General features: G+C 36.4%; 4 protein-coding genes and 1 long non-coding RNA gene across 5 annotated transcripts; all 5 read left to right on the forward strand.

Moving 5' to 3' along the window:
* Positions 1–302: 302 nt before the first annotated feature.
* On the forward strand, positions 303–2,895 carry LOC129885728 (uncharacterized). Its single transcript, XM_055960118.1, has one exon. The coding sequence runs from the start codon at positions 407–409 to the stop codon at positions 2,726–2,728; it is 2,322 nt and encodes a 773-aa protein (XP_055816093.1). The 5' UTR covers positions 303–406; the 3' UTR covers positions 2,729–2,895.
* A 2,478-nt stretch (positions 2,896–5,373) lies between these two features.
* Positions 5,374–7,924, forward strand: LOC129884560 (uncharacterized). The gene is made up of 5 exons (XR_008765961.1): positions 5,374–5,514; positions 5,592–5,689; positions 5,870–5,929; positions 6,469–7,384; positions 7,505–7,924. It is a non-coding gene; the product is annotated as an uncharacterized LOC129884560 (long non-coding RNA).
* Positions 7,925–8,370: 446 nt separating this feature from the next.
* LOC129884561 (protein PELPK1-like) lies at positions 8,371–9,847 on the forward strand. The gene has a single exon (XM_055958850.1). The coding sequence runs from the start codon at positions 8,377–8,379 to the stop codon at positions 9,481–9,483; it is 1,107 nt and encodes a 368-aa protein (XP_055814825.1). The 5' UTR covers positions 8,371–8,376; the 3' UTR covers positions 9,484–9,847.
* Positions 9,848–13,120: 3,273 nt separating this feature from the next.
* LOC129884562 (protein PELPK1-like) lies at positions 13,121–14,500 on the forward strand. The gene has a single exon (XM_055958851.1). It carries the CDS (start codon positions 13,165–13,167, stop codon positions 14,248–14,250), a length of 1,086 nt encoding a protein of 361 aa, XP_055814826.1. The 5' UTR covers positions 13,121–13,164; the 3' UTR covers positions 14,251–14,500.
* Positions 14,501–16,326: 1,826 nt separating this feature from the next.
* Positions 16,327–17,579, forward strand: LOC129884563 (protein PELPK1-like). Its single transcript, XM_055958852.1, has one exon. It carries the CDS (start codon positions 16,553–16,555, stop codon positions 17,315–17,317), a length of 765 nt encoding a protein of 254 aa, XP_055814827.1. The 5' UTR covers positions 16,327–16,552; the 3' UTR covers positions 17,318–17,579.

Here is a 17,579-nt window from a genome sequence, read left to right on the forward strand (position 1 = left end):
TTGTTAAGTTATCTACTTAAATTTAAAGTAAATAATAATCTATTGAAGCTTGGATAGTACAATTATAACTTAATTAAAATCAGTTTATTTTTAGTAGTTAGGTATATTTTAAATCCATGAAGCACAGTAATACTCTTAGCAAATAAATCTCATTGAAAAGAATCACAACGGGTAAATAAATTCATGTTTTTAATTTACCTTTTTTACCCTTTTATCTAACCCTATTTTCATCTTAAAAAATCTACAAACACGTGCCCTTTATGTCATTTTGCATCCAACTCCTGTACTTCTTCATAGTACTGGTATACACTTCCATTCTCTCTCTCTTCTTTCTTCTGCACTTCAATTTCTTTCTTTTTCCACAAAGTACTTTGAACTAAAGTTGAATAAAAAATAATACTCAAAAATGGAACATCCATTCTTCATGAACGGCGCCGGAAATACGTCGAGAGCGGAGGCGATACGGTGGTTATCAATCGCCGAGAAGCTATTGACCAACCGTGACCTAGTTGGGAGCAAATCATTCGCGACCCGGGCCCATGAATCCGACCCGACCCTTTTACCCGCCGACCAAATTCTAGCCATCGTTGACACCCTAATCGCCGGCGACAAGCGGATCAACAACCAACACCTTGACTACTACTCTATTCTCCAAATCCCTTCGAACCAAACCCATGATTCTGAACTCATCGCTAATCAGTACCGTCGTCTTGCTCTTCTCTTGAACCCTCAGAAGAACAATTTCCCTTTCTCTGACCATGCTTTTCATCTTGTTGTTGATGCTTGGTCTGTTCTTTCAAACGCTTTTAGGAGAAGTGTTTATGATAAAGAAATTGGGTTTTTCCTTAACCTTAACCCTGTATCTTCTCCTCCTCCGCCTGCTAATAACCCAGTTGGTTTCATGCAACAAAGTTCTATGATTTTTCAGAGTCAACCACAGTCGCATCCGGTAAGTTCTGTGCCGAGTTCAAGCAGAGAGCGGCAGACCGTAACATTTCTTCAAGACCCACAACAACCCCAGCCAATGACTTCTGTGTCCAGTTTGACTAGAGAGCAGCAGCCGGTAACATTTCTGAGCAGAAACCAAACACAGCCAGTAAGCTCTACTATGCTAAGTCCGGACAGAGAACAACACCCGTTTACCTTTGGGTCAAGTTCCACAAGAGGGCAACATCAAGTAGCTTTTGGAGAGTCAACAAGAGGGCAACAGCAAGTAGCTTTTGCAGAGTCAGCAAGAGGGCCACAGCAAGTAGCTTTTGCAGAGTCGACAAGAGGGCAACAACAATTAGCTTTTGTAGAGACGACTAGAGGGCAACACCAAGTAGCTTCTGTAGAGTCGACAAGAGGGCAACATCGAGTTGCTTCTATGGAGTCGAGGAGAGAGCAACAAGAAGTAGCTTCTGTACATCAGCAAGGTAATAAGCAGGCACCACAAAGAAATGAGGGTTTGGTGGCGAACAATCAAAATTTCTCTGCTAGTATTGGTAGAAATTTGAACAATGAGGGTTTGTTTGGGAACAATCAAAATCACTCTGCTAGTACTGGTAAAAATGTGAACAATGTGGGTTTGTTTGGGAACAATCAAAATCACTCTGCTAGTATTAGTAAAAATATGAACAATGAGGGTTTGTTTGGGAACAATCAAAATCAGTCTGCTAGTACCAATAGAATTGTGAACAATGAGGGTTTGTTCGGGAACAATCAAAATCAGTCTGCTAGTACCAATAGAATTGTGAACAATGAGGGTTTGTTTGGGAGCAATCAAAATCAGTCTGCTAATACTAGTCACAACAATGTGAACAATGAGGTTTTCTTTGGGAACAATCAAAATCATTCTGTTAGTACTAGTAACAACAATGTGAACAATGTCAGGGGAAAAGAGAGAGGTGCAGATGCGTCAAGTCATACTGTTCCTAGTTTCTGGACTGCATGTCCTTATTGTTATCTGATGTATGAGTATCCTTTAGAGTACGTGGATTGTACTTTGAGGTGTCAAAAGTGCAAGAGGGCATTTCAGGCTGTAAAGATTGCCTCGCCTCCGCCAATTATAGAGGGACAAGAAGCTTATTTCTGTTGTTGGGGATTTATGCCTTTAGGATTTTCCTTGGAGATATTTAAGAAATACAAAGGCAATATTTCGAGCTGGACTCCGTTTGCACCCATGTTTAATAAACACGGGGGTGTAAGAAGGCCATCTGCTCCAAGGTTTTATATTGATGATTATGAGGAGGATGTGTTTCTGGGATTATCAGAGTCGAGTGAGGAGTCAGATGAGGATTGGAAGGGTGATAAGAAGACGAAGAAGGCAAAGAGTGGGAAACGGAAGAGTAAAAGGATTAGGAGAAAGAAAGCCAAGCTACAGAAATCTGACAAGGGAAAGAATGTTGTAGGGAATGCTGGTGACGATGTGCAAGATGTTTCAGCGACTCAAGGGGGTGTGGAAATGCCCAATGTTACATCAGCTCAGTCAAGCAAGAGAGGAATTGCTAGTAACACAAGAAGGCAAGCTGGAAGGGTTACAAAAGATGTTGGGAAGTTGGATTTGAATGTGGAATTCAGTAATGAGGTTGAAGAGCCCCCTGCACCTGGGATGGGCCAAGGCAATGGAGCTGGAACGGGAGAGGATGGAAACATTGAAGGGATTGAGTTTTTTGAAGGTCTTGATGAATTCCTAAGCAGTCTTCCTATACTCAATGCTGTGGGTGATGATAAGGTTAAGGCTGCCTAGCGAAGTAAGGCGCTCCTTTTGTTCTAGTTGTAGCTTCCTTTTTTCTTTTGTATGTTTTAGTAAGGGATGAAAAGCTACTCAGGCATTGGCCTTGATGTTTTCGTTGTAATGCTAATGTATTGCTAGTTTGCATTGAAGTAATTGCAATAATCAGCTTTTTTCTCCAATCTCCATACTGCATCAGTAATCTTTTTTTTTCTTATTGTATAGCTTAAATCATTTATCCTCAATGTCCTATGTTTCTATCTTTTAAAAGGTCAAATAGGTTCCTTGTTTGCCTATTTTTTTCCCTCCAGTTTTGCCGCATAAGTTTAACTTTATCTTGAACTCTGTTTGCTTGAAACTAAGTCTTTTATCTACTTATGTCAGGCAATCAATTGCTTTTAAGTCTCCGTGTTGGTTGTTTGGAGCTAAGAGTCCAGGATCTTAACCCTTGCAAGAAATAGATTCATATAGTTTTTGATTTTTTTTGCCCTTGTGAAAATGACATCGACATTTTTCAATCTGTTAGAATAATTTTTTTGATCTTTTATGCTGAGCTTCCATTTAAATAAAAGATACTTGTCTGCCGCATACAATATTTCAAGTTTTTGCCCCATTTCTCTTTATACATGATTACTATTCTTGGTCTTGGATCTTTTAAAAGCTTTGATAACAAAATGTTCAAGGAAAAAATGGCCATGGAGACAGATCCGGAAAAACTAAGGCTCCGTTCGAAGTGCAATGTTTCTTTTGGTTGGCAGCAAATGAGGTTTGTTTGAGACATGAGAATTTACAGAGAAGGGCTTCACATCACGTGATCAAATCATATTAGAAAAGCATCAAGAAGATGTAAGGTTACAAGAGAGCAAAAGAAGCTGCTTCAACAAAACGTGAAGCAAACTTAGGCTTAAAACTGTGAAACAGCCAAAAGAATTCCCTGAATATTCTACTAAGCTAAAGACATGGAGCTAACAAAATTCAAAAAGTTATCCACATTGTTTACAGGGGAAGAAAGTGCCAACTGAATAAACATTCTAAACATCTAGCCTTGAGGGTGCTAGGAGGAGTTGAGATTCCATCAAAGTATCTGTTATTTCTCTCCTTCCAGAGATACAAAAAATAACTGCTGGGATCATTCTCAGATTCTTTTGAACATTGAAGCTTCCTCATGCCAGCTGCTGCAGCTCAGTGCAAAAAGAGATGGTTTATTGTTTCATTGTCCTGCTTACACATGAAACATCTGTTGATGATAATTATTCCTTTCCTCCTGAGATTGTCTTGTGTAAGGCAAGCCTCTCTAAAGGCAGTCCAAGTGAAACAAGTGACTTTGAGAGGCTGCCTAGTTCTCCAAACATGTCCAATAGGTGCGATCTTTGCAAGAAGGGAATGGAAGAAAATAGTTATATCTTCACGCGTTTTGCAGTCACCTCCCTGGTGTGGCACATATACCTAAATATATTCACAGTAAAGTGGATAATGCCAAGGACTAGCTGATGTTTAAGTGGTTTGATCAAGAAGATAAAAAAGATATGGTAAACAATACTTACTAGTTTCTGGTGGACTGTGTGGAAAGAGAGAAAGAAGAGGTGTTTTGAAAACAGATCCGGGTCTCTCAGCAGAACTAAGTACAATTGCTTATGTTTGTTATCTTCCTGGTGATAAATGGGTGTATATAGACAATTCTGGGAGCATATGGGACTTTATCAGTTCCGTCCAGGATTTGTGTGAGACTGGCTGATAAAACTTTTGTTTTGCATATTTCAGCACTCTTTTAGTGCTGGTTTTAAGTTAAGGAGATTTACATTTTATACCCTGTTCGAGATTGACTTGTGGTTTTCAAACTTGTTTCAAATTCTTGAATGCAATTTAGCTGATTGCTGTGTTCTGCTCATTTTTCATGCAAAATTTAGTTGTTAAAGTTGGTAACATGAGACTGAGCTGAATGACATTGTCCATAACCACCATTAAATGAATTAAACCTGATTACAAATACTTGGAATTAGCAATTCTTTGAAGAGAATGCACAGAAGGAAGGTCATTTTGTATTTGCCACATCCAGTTCATTCCTCTCTCCCGTGTTTTTATTTCTTAGAAACCAAATTAACAGCTTCTTAAAAGAAACTTTAGTCTAACTTGTACTAACAGACTTGGCAGTTTAAAAAGCCAGCAGTTCAGGATAGCTGAAGGGCTGCATTGCCTGTATGCTTTTTCTTTACATTTTTTCCTGCCAGATTTTCAGCTAGATCCGGTTTGCATTCTGTATGCATCTCAGCTATAAGTTGCTATATGCTTGGACTTTGAGAAACATTTCTGAATCCAAGTGGATAGTCATTCCTATCCCCAAACAGATGACCTTTGGCCAACACAAAGACTGAAGAAAATGCAAATGAAAGATGTTAAGTTAGAGTAGGGTTTGAAAAGGATTAATACTTCAAATGTATTAAAGTGCAGTAGCTCATCAGAAAGGTGTTCTTTAAAAGGTATTAAAGAGTGGAACTTTTGTCAGCATAACTCTTACTTACCTCAATTTCAGTGATCGGTGGCTTTCTTCATTTACGCAAACGGGTCAAGTGAATATGGATAAGAAGGAAAGTGGGCCAAGTAAATTGGTTCACCTAGAATGTTGAATAAGTTATGTATGCTCTTAATTTTTTGGGTGAATTCTCCTTCCATGTCTTAATTATCTTATGGACATTTTCCAAATAGCTTCTATTTATGTTTCAATTAGGCAAATTTGTTGCTGTTTTGGGACTAGGCAAAATTTGGAACATTTTCAAAATCTTGCATATTCCCAAGAACCAAAGGTAACTTTTCTTCTGCAGCTGTTATATATTTTCTTGAATCACAAACTCTCAGTCAGTAATTCACCTTAATTTCATAGCTTAGTGCTGAAGTTTCAACGTACAATTTGAAGGGAAGTTTGTCATGCTTGCTTGTGTGGACTCTCACATGTGTCCAACTATAGAAGCTTTTAACCAGGTGAAGCCTCTGCAATTCACAGTTTGGCAAGTCCAGTGCCTCTTTAGTCGTTATGAACAACAACTAGCTGTTCCTAATATTTGCCTTTGATCCTTGTTGATAATCATGTTTTATGTTGCCAAGGATGTACACATTTTGGGTTGCATTTTCAGTACATATATTTTGTTTCCTTTCTTACAGTGCCAAATGGTCTGTTGGTGGCAAATTCAGCTCGTCAATTTTGGTGTTAATTCTCTTAAAGTGAGTAAGACTTGTCCCCATTAAATTTCCGACATGCTACTTTCTTGAACTTCCTTTTTTTTATTTTTTTTTAAAGATTCTGCATTCCTGTCACCTTCATACAGTAACAACGTGCAGATCTTATATCCTTTAATTGTTTAGGAGAATGGTATTTGGTGCAACATGTAATCTCTCAATTTATATTTAGCATGATGTTGCAGCAAGATTATTTGGAGATCTATAAATGATTTATGGATTGGAATTCGTTGAACTTGTGAAATGGATTTACAGTTACAACTTCTATGTGAAATTGGGATCACATTAATTATGGTCGACGGAAATTTGTGACGAGAATTAAACTTTTATTCATCAACAATGAGGTTGCATGAGGTTCCTATTCAAATTCTCGTATTATATACTTCTCTTTGTTTTCCTTGTTTGTTTGCATGAGCTCTTGTTTTGGAGCTGGTTGTCAGGAAGTGAATTGTAGTGTTTGGTTTGTTTTTCCAGCTAAAATGATGGTTAAAGGATTTTTCAACTTCGATTTCATTTCAATGCAGGTAGAGAACACACTCGTCATTGGTCGCAGGAGCTGTGTAGACAATTATGACTTAATGAGCATGGTAGATGATGCAAATTGAAGGTTGGCCAGATTTTCTCTTCTATTTACGTGTTTTCAGGTGACTCCCCACAACCATTGTGTGCAAATGCAGATATGAACTTAGTTTTGTTCTGATAAGTTCTTATATCACTTCCAACTTGGTTCAGTTGGAGTTGGGTGTAATTGGAAAGTCTAAAGTTACTAAAGTTGCTGTTTCCCGCCTCAGTTTTAACCAGCGATGCAACCTCTGTGAGAAGTTATAATCTCCTTTTCATTCTATTTATGTTTCAGTTATACTGTATCCACTTGGGAATGTGTCTTTTGAGCCGAGGGTCTTTTGGAAATAGCCTCTCTATCTCTATGAGGTAGTGGTAAGGTCTGCGTACACCCTCCCCTCCCCAGACCCCACTTGTGGGATCCCACTGGGTATGTTGTTGTTGTTGTTTTTTTTTCCCACGAAGGCTGAAGTGGATATGAAGCAGACTGAGGGAAGAGAGAAGCCTAGAGTGGCATGACGGGATGATGGTCTGTAGAAGGATATTTCCCAAAGCATAGTGTAGAATCTGTAGATAGAGAGAAACAGTTGTGAAGACTGATTTACCAAAAGTTTGAATATGATACCATATGAAAGAATATGTTTCCAACCCAAAAGGCAATGGGTGGAGCGGCCCAAGGCATTATACACTTATATTTATTTAATTGTATCTTCAACATGTCCCGTCATGTGGGACTTGATTCTTTTTCAGGAGCCACCGTGATTTCTTTTATTTTGTTTTGACAATAGGTTGTGGTGAGACTTGAAAGAAGAACACCTCCACCTGCTTTGGTACCATGTTAAATTGTGTGACCATCTCATAAATCTACTTTATGAGCCGGTAAAGAGGGTGCACTTATATTGCCTTAATTATGTTTTCATTAACCGCGACCTTTGAATGTCTTTTTTCCCTTTTTCATTTCTTTGATTACTGAAGTAATAAACATATTTCTATTCCCAGGAAACAATCAACTGCTTGTTGGTGAAGTTGCTAACGTTCCATGGACTAAAAAACAGAGGCACAAATAGGAGTTGATACTTCAGGGCGGCTACAATGATTATATACTCTATCATTGAGAAGTGAACCCATGATTATGGAAGAATTCTCGAGTGGATAATCAAGCCTCTATTGAAAACTGGGATCTTTGGATAATCAAGAATTCTCGAGTGGATAATCAAGCCTCTATTTCTATTTATGTTTTTTGTATCAACCTATTAGTAAAGTAATACAAATTTCATTGTTTCCTTTGCTGAAAGGCTAAATGTGACGCAAACTGTCAAGTGTGAGGTCGATATGCTATTCTTTCAGCTATTGACTTTTATTCATTTCTTGGAATATTGTATAAACTGTCACAAGTGTTTCACTTGCAATATTCCACCATTTTTATGTGGAGCAGAGAATATTAATGTGTACCAAGTTATAGCCATTTCGTTAGTTTATGCTCCATAAACTCAGGCAATTGTCTCTTTTAGATTCAATAGACTTGATGTGAACAATAAGGTAATTATTCGATTATTACACTCACTTCTTGTCACCCATTTCCTCTAATAGTGATGTTAACAAGAAAACATTAATCCTAAAGTTGGAATGAAACACCTTCCTGTTTTGACATTTGGTAGTTTTTGTCAGTGTCAAAGAAATGAAATCAGCTAACGTGTATGCTTGTGACAGGTTTAGACTATTATGTAATTTAGGTCATCCACATTGACTTTTCAAGTACCGTACCAGACTATAAGCTAAGTTGATGAGAAGTTCAACTACTCAGGTAAATCCTAAAAGTCCCTGTTGCATGCATTCTTAAAAACCTATATAAAGCAACAGATTTGAAGCCAATGCCACATCTGAATCATCCACTCTTATACACATTATTCTTTCTTTTAGCTTCTACGATCTGCAGAAAAATGGCTCAACATTACCACATATCCTCCCTCTTACTGCTTGCATTTCTCAATATATTCTTCATTCATGGAAGCATAAGTGGTGCGACTGCACGCCACCTCCTAGAGACGCCCGTTCCTGAGATACCTAAACCAGATTTACTGAAGGTTCCAGCCTTGCCAAAGCTTGAAATCCCAACTGTGCCGAAGCCTGAGCTTCCAACCATACCAAAGCCGGAGATTCCCGCTGTTCCAAAGCCTGAGCTACCAACTTTCCCTAAGCCTGAGTTACCAACTTTGCCAAAGCCTAAGATGCCTGAGATCCCAACTATGCCAAAACCTGAGCTTCCTACTATGCCAAAGCCCGAGATTCCCGCAATGCCAAAACTAGAGTTTCCTCCTTTGAAAAAGTCAGAAATCCCAGCAGTACCAAAGACTGAGGTTCCTCCGGCTATGAAAAAGCCTGAAGTTCCAACTTTACCAAAGCCCGAGCTACCCAGCGAGCCAAAGCATGACATTCAAGCTATTCCAAAGCCAGAAATTCCAGAACTACCGAAATCAAAAGTCCCAGAACTTCCAAAGCCAGAAGTCCCAGCTATGCCAAAGCCGAAAATCCCAGAACTACCAAAGCCAAAAGTCCCAGAACATCCAAAGCCAAAAGTCCCTGAGCTTCCAAAGCCTGAAGTACCAACTACGCCAAAGCCTGAAATCCCAGAACTACCAAAGCCAAAAGCCCCAGAGCTTCCAAAGCTAAAATTTCCAACAATGCCGAAGCCTGAAATCCCGGAACTACCTAAGCCAAAAGTCCAAGAGCTTCCAAAGCCCGAAGTACCAACTACGCCGAAGCCTGAAATCCCAGAACTACCAAAGCCAAAAGTCCCCGAACTTCCAAAGCCAGAAGTCCCAACTATGCCAAAGCCTGAAATCCCAGAATTACCAAAGCCAAAACTCCCCGAGCTTCCAAAGCTAAAAGTTCCAACTATTCCAAAACCTGAAATTCCAGAACTGCCTAAACCAACTCTTCCTTCACTTTCTCCACCATACAAACCAGCTACTCCTTGAGTAAATTCTATTGCTACTTTCACTCTATTAGAAAGTACCCAACTGATGTTTTGCGATTTCAATCTCAGTCTATGAAGTTTGCGACCTGGAGATAGTAATGGATACTTTCCGCTAGGAGTAGAAATTATAATTCTTTTATAGTAGTATTTGAATTGGATGTACCATGTTTGACGTGTCATTATACTATATGAGTGTTTCATGTACTTTCTAATATATACAGTGTGATATAGCTTTGATCTATGTTACTTTGGTTTAGTTCCTATTATTTGCCATCTTTGTATTTTCTCAAATGTCATTGTCATCTATCCACGAGTTCTCATTTTTCAATATTCATAATAGTATTGTTTTATTTTTTATATTATAATAGTCTTTAGAAATAGTACATATTTTCCTGTATAAGCTAAAAACACCTAACAAACACTCAAAAAACTCATCATTCATTTAATTTCACAAATCGATCTTCATCAATTTTATCATCGAGAAAGCAATATACGCCAAGTCCCAAGTAATTGTATCGAATAGTTTTCAATGTTAGGGTGTTACATGTGGTGAAATAATTGAATCCAAGTAGCGTTTACAGTTATTTATTTTCCCTTTCGTGCACAAAAGTTGATGTGGCTCACTGGTTTAGTTTTTCCTCACAAAATTAAAGGTAGAAGGGCAGATCAATCCTACCAGGCATCGACTTTTTATAAATTCAATATAATTAATTACTCATCATATTTGAACCCATTTTTCATTTTTTTTAATCAATTCCACTAGGCAAGGTGTGCGTAAGACTAATTTTTATTAATAAAGAAAAAGGACCTCAAAGAGAAAAGCAAGGAGGGCTAGGCCTTATCTTACTAATCCTAATGAGGTAACGAACCTCTATTAATTAACAAGCATGAAGAAAATAAGAGCTAGAGAAAACTAAATATTCTATGATCATCATAGAATTTATAATACACTCTGTGATGATACTACAAATAAGAATACTTAAGTAATGCAAAAATATAAAATCTAAGAATAAAGTTGAGTTATCAACCTCAAACTTTATAATATCTTAATTACTAATGAGATATAGGTTATGTGTCTTCCAAATTTAGTGAAGGAGATTTAATTTTTTTTGAGAATTTGTAAGTGTTACCAAAAGGGAGAAAATGAGTAGTAAGAAAGAAAAAAAAAGTGTGACAAAGGTCTATTAATATTTTAAGAAAGTTTTGCTTCAAATTCATGTAACTTCTTGTATTGATCAGGAAAAATCAAAAGTTATTTATGGAATTTTAGAAAGGTAAACAATTGATAAGTGAAAATTAAAAGTAAAAAAAATACTACGGTAGTTACCAACAGACGCGCATATTAAGGATTTCGAATTGATAGGTGCAGTATTATAAAAAGATAGATCTAAAATATAAATTTGATCGATTTGACATTTAGGTTCTTATCACTAAAAACCATGAAAATTTTAAAATTATAGGTTCAAAATTAAATCTTATCGAACTATTAAAATAGTAATTATATATATAGTTATTTTTCATGTTGAAGATATGAGATCGACTGAACCCATTAATTGTATGATATATCATTTAGTACTACTAGTTTTAATATACACATTTGATTTAATTATATATATAAAAAATTACAGTGCTAAAAAATTAGGAATATCCAATGTGACAAACTTGAAATTTTTGAAAGATTAAAGAAATATATATATATATATATATATATATATATATATATAACATCAAAAGTGCTATCAATAACCACTTAGAGAGGTGTTACATAATTTTAGAAAAAAATAAAACAAGATAGATATAAGATTCAAATTTGTAATCTCACTTAGAGAGGCGCCCCCAATCATCATAATGATATATACTCCGAGTGTGGGTTCACACATCTGTATTTCAATATTTTTTTTTAAAAATATAACACTAATATATATGATCTCGGAAGAAAAGCATGGGTTCACGTGAAACCGATGACACCCCTTGGACACGCCTCTGATTATCGAGGAATCATGATTAGATCAGAGGCGAATACATTATTTGAAATTTATGAATTCTTATGGTATTATGAAATTAATATAATATATATATATATATATATATATATATATATATATATATATATATATATATATATATATATATATATATATATAATCTAGACAAAAGCTACTGATTTTCTATGATTCCATACATTATATAATAAGTTTACTAAATTCAGTATGTGATATCCAAAAATATTGAATTTATTGGACGCATCCATTGTACTTGCATTGTACTTACCATTAGGGATTTTTACGGGTCGGTTTGGATCGGTTATTGGCCAAAATTAAAATTAAACTAATTTAATCAATTTTAAAATTATTAAAACCAAACCAAATCAAATAAAACATACATCCATCGGTTTGGTTATTATCAGTTTCAATTTGGTTTGGTTCGATATGGTTCAGTTATTTTGTTATTAACCATACACAAAAATAAAAGAAACAAATCATTCAAAAGAGAAAAATAAATTGTCTTCGTGCCATTTTGGATCTTATAATTCTTATACCAGAATTTTAAATATGTTTAACTTCCTGCTTATATTATTAGCTAATCTAATGTACTAAACAACATAAACTTACTGAATAATGCATAAGCTAATGATATGGTTGTACAAATAAAAAACGCATCATAACTTAATATTTTAAATTAGTGTGCTGCATTTTTTTGCATAAAAATATATGTTATGTATATATACTTATAAAAAAATATGTATATAATTTGTCGGTTCGATTCGGTTATTTCTTAGATTTTTTTGAACGAAACCAAAACCAAACCAAATATTATCGATTTTAAAAAATGTAAAACCAAACCAAATCAAATAAAATAAAAAAATATGTTTATTTGATCGATTTGATTTGATTTTTTGGTTTGAATCGATTTTTACCCAAACCGTAAACACCCCTACTTACCACCATATTTTATCCCCAAAGTACTCCAATCACTAGAAATAGTTTTACTTGTTTATTTTAAAGCATATTTTTCTCTAATATGTAAGATATTGGTCGGGTATAAGATATGAATCTTTTTATTTGTGGGATTCATATTTATATGATATATAAGAATAATTTTTTTGTCATGTCATATTTTTTTTATGACAAATTTAATTGAATGGTTTTATAAGAGAAAAGCCTTAAATTGAGTGATTTTATTGATATAAAATAAATTAAAATAGAATAATTTTGCTACATAATTTCTCATACTTAAGTGACCCACTTCTTGTCATCCATCATTTTGCATCCTCTAATGGTGTTGTTAACCAGAAACACAATAATTCTAAAGTACATAATCACCTTCTGTTTTGACATTTGGTAGTTTTCGTCGGTGTCATCGAGTTATTACGTACACACCCAAATGAAGATTTGCGGTAAAAATTGAATGCTTTTTCTCTATTCAAATAAATAACCAATATGCTTGTGACAGGTTTAGACTATTATGTAATTTAGGTAATCTACATTGACTTTTTTAAGTACCAAACTATAAGCTGTAATTTAGTTTGATGAGAAATTCAACTACTCAGATCCTTGCGTAACAAACAAAATCCTACAATTCCTGTTGTTTAAAACCTATATAAAGCAACAGGCTTAAAGCCAATACCACATCCGAATCATATATACTCATTCTTCTTTAACCTTCTGACATTTGCAGAAAAATGGCTCGGCATTACCATCTATCTTCTCTTTTACTACTTGCATTTCTTAATTTATTCTTCATTCATGGCAACATAACTGGAGCGACTGCACGTCACCTTCTAGAGACGCCTGTCCCTGAGATACCTAAACCACAACTCCCGAAAGTCCCAGCCTTGCCAAAGCCTGAAATCCCAACTATGCCGAAGCCAGAGCTCCCAACCATACCAAAGCCAGAGATACCCGCTATTCCAAAGCCCGAGCTACCAACTTTCCCGAAGCCCGAGTTACCAACTTTGCCAAAGCCTAAGATGCCTGAGATCCCAACTATGCCAAAGCCCGAGATTCCCGCAATGCCAAAACTAGAGTTTCCTCCCTTGAAAAAGTCAGAAATCCCAGCAGTGACAAAGACTGAGGTTCCTCCGACTATGAAAAAGCCAGAAATTCCATCTATGCCAAAGCCAGAAATTTCAGAACTATCAAATCCAAAAGCCCCAGAACTTCCAAAGCTAAAAGTTCCAACAATGCCAAAGCCTGAAATCCCAGAACTACCAAAGCCAAAAGTCCCAGAGCTTCCAAAGCCTGAAGTTCCAACTATGCCAAAGCCTGAAATCCCAGAACTACCAAAGCCAAAAGTCCCAGAGCTTCCAAAGCCAGAAGTCCCAAGCATGCCAAAGCCTGAAATTCCAGAACTACCAAAGCCAAAACTCCCGGAGCTTCCAAAGCTAAAAGTTCCAACTTTGCCAAAGCCTGAAATTCCAGAACTACCAAAGCCAAAAATCTCAGAGCTTCCAAAGCCAGAAGTCCCAAGCATGCCAAAGCCTGAAATCCCAGAACTACCAAAGCCAAAACTCCCAGAGCTTCCAAAGCTAAAAGTTTCAACTATGCCAAAGCCTGAAATTCCAGAATTACCAAAGCCAAAAGTCCCAGAGCTTCCAAAGTCAGAAGTCCCAAGCATGCCAAAGCCTGAAATTCCAGAACTACCAAAGCCAAAACTCCCAGAGCTTCCAAAGATAAAAGTTCCAACTATGCCAAAGCCTGAAATTCCAGAACTGCCTAAACCAACTCTTCCTTCACTTTCTCCACCGTACAAACCGGCTACTCCTTGAGTAAATTATATGCTACTTTCAATCTATTAGAAAGTACCCAAATGATGTTTTGGGATTTCCATCTCAGTTTATGAAGTTTGCGACCTGGAGATAGTATTGGATACTTTCTGCTAGGAGTAGAACTTGTAATTCTTTTATAGTAGTACTTGAATTGGATGTATCATGTTTGACGTGTCATTATACTATGAGTGTTTTATGTACTTTTTATATATACAGTGTAATAAAGCTTTGATCTATGTTACTTTGGTTTGGTTCCTATTATTGGCCATCTCTGTTTTTGCTGAATCGTTGTTTGTCCATTCTTTCCCTCACCGTTTTGCTTTCCTAATTTTTGTTTCATTCATCCTAATGCACATAAAATGGATTCAGTTACCTCTGCTTCACCTTCTCCAAAAGAATGATAAGAACAACTTATGCTTCATGCATGATCAGTTAGCTGGTGCACTACACGAGCCGCCATCCCCTGAGATTCTTAAGCCAGGATCCCCAAATATTCCAGCCTTACCAAAGCCTGAAATCCTATATTATACCAATACCTGAAGTATTAACTATACCAAACCTGAAATTCCAGCGTTCCAAAGCTACATGAATCTGTGGCATAAGCAACATTTTTTGTAAGTGGTGTCTATATTTAAAGGAGCTAACAAAGAACAAATATTGTGACGACATCATATTAAAAATATTACTATGATTTTCTTCGACGAGTTTTCATTTTTAAAATGTATTCACGACAGTATAAATATTTTTCTAATCATAATAGTCGCATTAAAAATAGTGTCTAAGGTAAAAACCCCAAACAACCACTTAAAAAATCACCATTCATTTGATTTCACAAATCGATCTTAATCAACTTCATCACCGAGAAAGCAGATCGCCAAGTCTCAAGTAATTGGAGCGAGTAGTTTTCAAAATTAGGATTTTATATGTGGTGAAATAATTGAATCCAAGTAGCGTCCGTTCATACACAAAAGTTGATGTGTTCAAGCAGTAAAATTCAAAAGTTTTAAAAAGAAAGATTGAAGTACTAACTGTCTGAAGTTTACTGGCAAAGTTAGGTGCTTTGCAAGCGAACCAACAGGCAACCTTTGGGAAGTGGTGTCATTCGTTTTATTTAATCATGAAATATTGTATTTTATTTGATAAATTCTGGATGAAGAGGTCCGATGACATCCTTCATCCTACGTAAATCCGCCCCGTATGCAATGCAGCAGTCCTTTCATATTAATCAGATTTGTTATTCTTTCAGCTATTAACTTTTTTTCATTTCTTGGAAACTTGTATAAACTGTCAAAAGTGTTTCACTTGCAATACTCTACCATTATTATGCAGAATAGCAGAGTATAATGTGTACCAAGTTAAAGCCATCATCTTTAGGTTATGTTTATGTAAACTCCAGCAATTGTCTGCTTTTGATTCGATTGACTTGAGGTGTCACTCTTTTGCCTACCTCTCTTTTTATTTGTAGAGAAAATAACAAGGACCAAACAACTATGATCGAGAAAGGAAGTTATTTTGTGTTACAATTCTAATTAATAGCTAGTTTAGACTATAGAGATGACCGAAATGGCTAATATGTGAATAATAAGGTAATTATTCGATTATACCCACTTTGTCACCCATTTGCTCATGTTGCATCTTCTAATGGTGATGTTAACCAGAAAAAAACATTAATCTTAAATCTCGAAAGAAACTCCAAAGTAATCACTTCTCTATTTTGATATTTGGTAGTTTTTGTCAGTGTTGTCGAGTTATTATGTACACACCAGAATGAAGATTTGCGTTAAAAAATGAATACTTTTTTCTCTTTTCAAAGAAATGAAATCAGCTAAGCTAAAAATTCTTATCAGGTTGCCAGCATAACTTATATGCTTATGACAGGTTTTGACTATTATGTAATTTAGGTCATCTACATTGACTTTTCAAGTACCACACACTATAAGCTGTAATTTAGTTTGATGAGGAATTCAACTACTCAGGTCCGTGGCTAACAAACAAAATTCTGATAGTCCTTGTAATTGCGTTCTTAAAACCTATATAAAGCAACAGAATTAAATCCAATGCCACATCCCAATCACATTGAGTCTTACACATTATTCTTCTTTTCGCTTCTGCTACGATATGCGAAAAATGGGTCAGCATTACAACCTATCCTCCCTCTTACTACTTGCATTTCTCAATTTATTCTTCATTTATGGAAACCTAACTGGTGCAGCTGCACGCCACCTCCTAGAAACGCCCCTCCCTGAGATACCCAAACCAGAACTCCCGAAAGTTCCAGTCTTGCCAAAGCTTGAAATCCCCAATGTGCCGAAGCCTGAGCTTCCAACCATACCAAAGCCTGAGATCCCCGCTGTTCCAAAGCCCGAGCTACCTACTGTCCCGAAGCCTGAGTTACCAACTTTGCCAAAGCCTAAGATTGCCAGCTATGTCAAAGCCTGAGTTACCGACTTTACAAAAGCCTGAGATTCCAACAATACCAAAACTCGAGTTTCCTTCCTTGAAACAACTAGAAGTCCCAGCAGCACCAAAGACTGATCAGATTCCTCCACCTATGAAAAAGCCTGAAATCCCAACTATTGCAAAGCCTGAATTATCAACTTTGCCAAAGCCTAAGATCTCAACTATACCAAAACCCGAGATTCCTATTGTGCCAAAGCCTGAGATTCCAACAATACCAAAACACGAGTTTCCTCCCTTGAAAAAGCCAGAAATCCCAACAGCACCAAAGATTGAGCTTCCTCCGGCTATGCCAAAGCCTGAGATCCCAGAACTACCAAAGCCAAAAGCCCCAGAACTTCCAAAGCCAGAAATTCCAACTATGCCAAAGCCTGAAATTCCAGAACTACCAAAGCCTAAAATTCCAGAGCTTCCAAAGCTAAAAGTCTCAGAACTTCCAAAGCCAGAAGTCCCAACTATGCCAAAGCCTGAAATTCCAGAACTACCAAAGCCAAAAGTCCCGGAGCTTCCAAAGCTAAAAGTCCCAACTATGCCAAAGCCTGAAATTTCAGAATTGCCTAAACCAACTCTTCCTTCACTTTCTCCACCATACAAACCAGCTACTCCTTGAGTAAATTATATGCTACTTTCACTCTATTAGAAAGTACCCAACTGATGTTTTGCGATTTCCATCTCAGTCTATGAAGTTTGCGACCTGAGCCGTGACATGGAGATAGTATTGGACACTTTCTGCTAGGAGTAGAAATTGTAATTCTTTTATAGTAGTATTTGAATTGGATGTACCATGTTTGACGTGTCATTATACTATATGAGTGTTTTATTTACTTCGTTATAAATAAGCTATGATCTATGTTATTTTGATTTAGTTCGTA

The sequence above is a fragment of the Solanum dulcamara genome, chromosome 4, assembly GCF_947179165.1.
Source record: "Solanum dulcamara chromosome 4, daSolDulc1.2, whole genome shotgun sequence".
NCBI lineage: Eukaryota > Viridiplantae > Streptophyta > Magnoliopsida > Solanales > Solanaceae > Solanum > Solanum dulcamara.

Bases quoted from the DNA above. Each gene is read 5' to 3' on its own strand.
- LOC129885728 (XM_055960118.1), top strand. From the start codon at position 407: ATGGAACATCCATTCTTCATGAACGGCGCCGGAAATACGTCGAGAGCG.
- LOC129884561 (XM_055958850.1), top strand. From the start codon at position 8,377: ATGCCACATCTGAATCATCCACTCTTATACACATTATTCTTTCTTTTA.
- LOC129884562 (XM_055958851.1), top strand. From the start codon at position 13,165: ATGGCTCGGCATTACCATCTATCTTCTCTTTTACTACTTGCATTTCTT.
- LOC129884563 (XM_055958852.1), top strand. From the start codon at position 16,553: ATGTGCCGAAGCCTGAGCTTCCAACCATACCAAAGCCTGAGATCCCCG.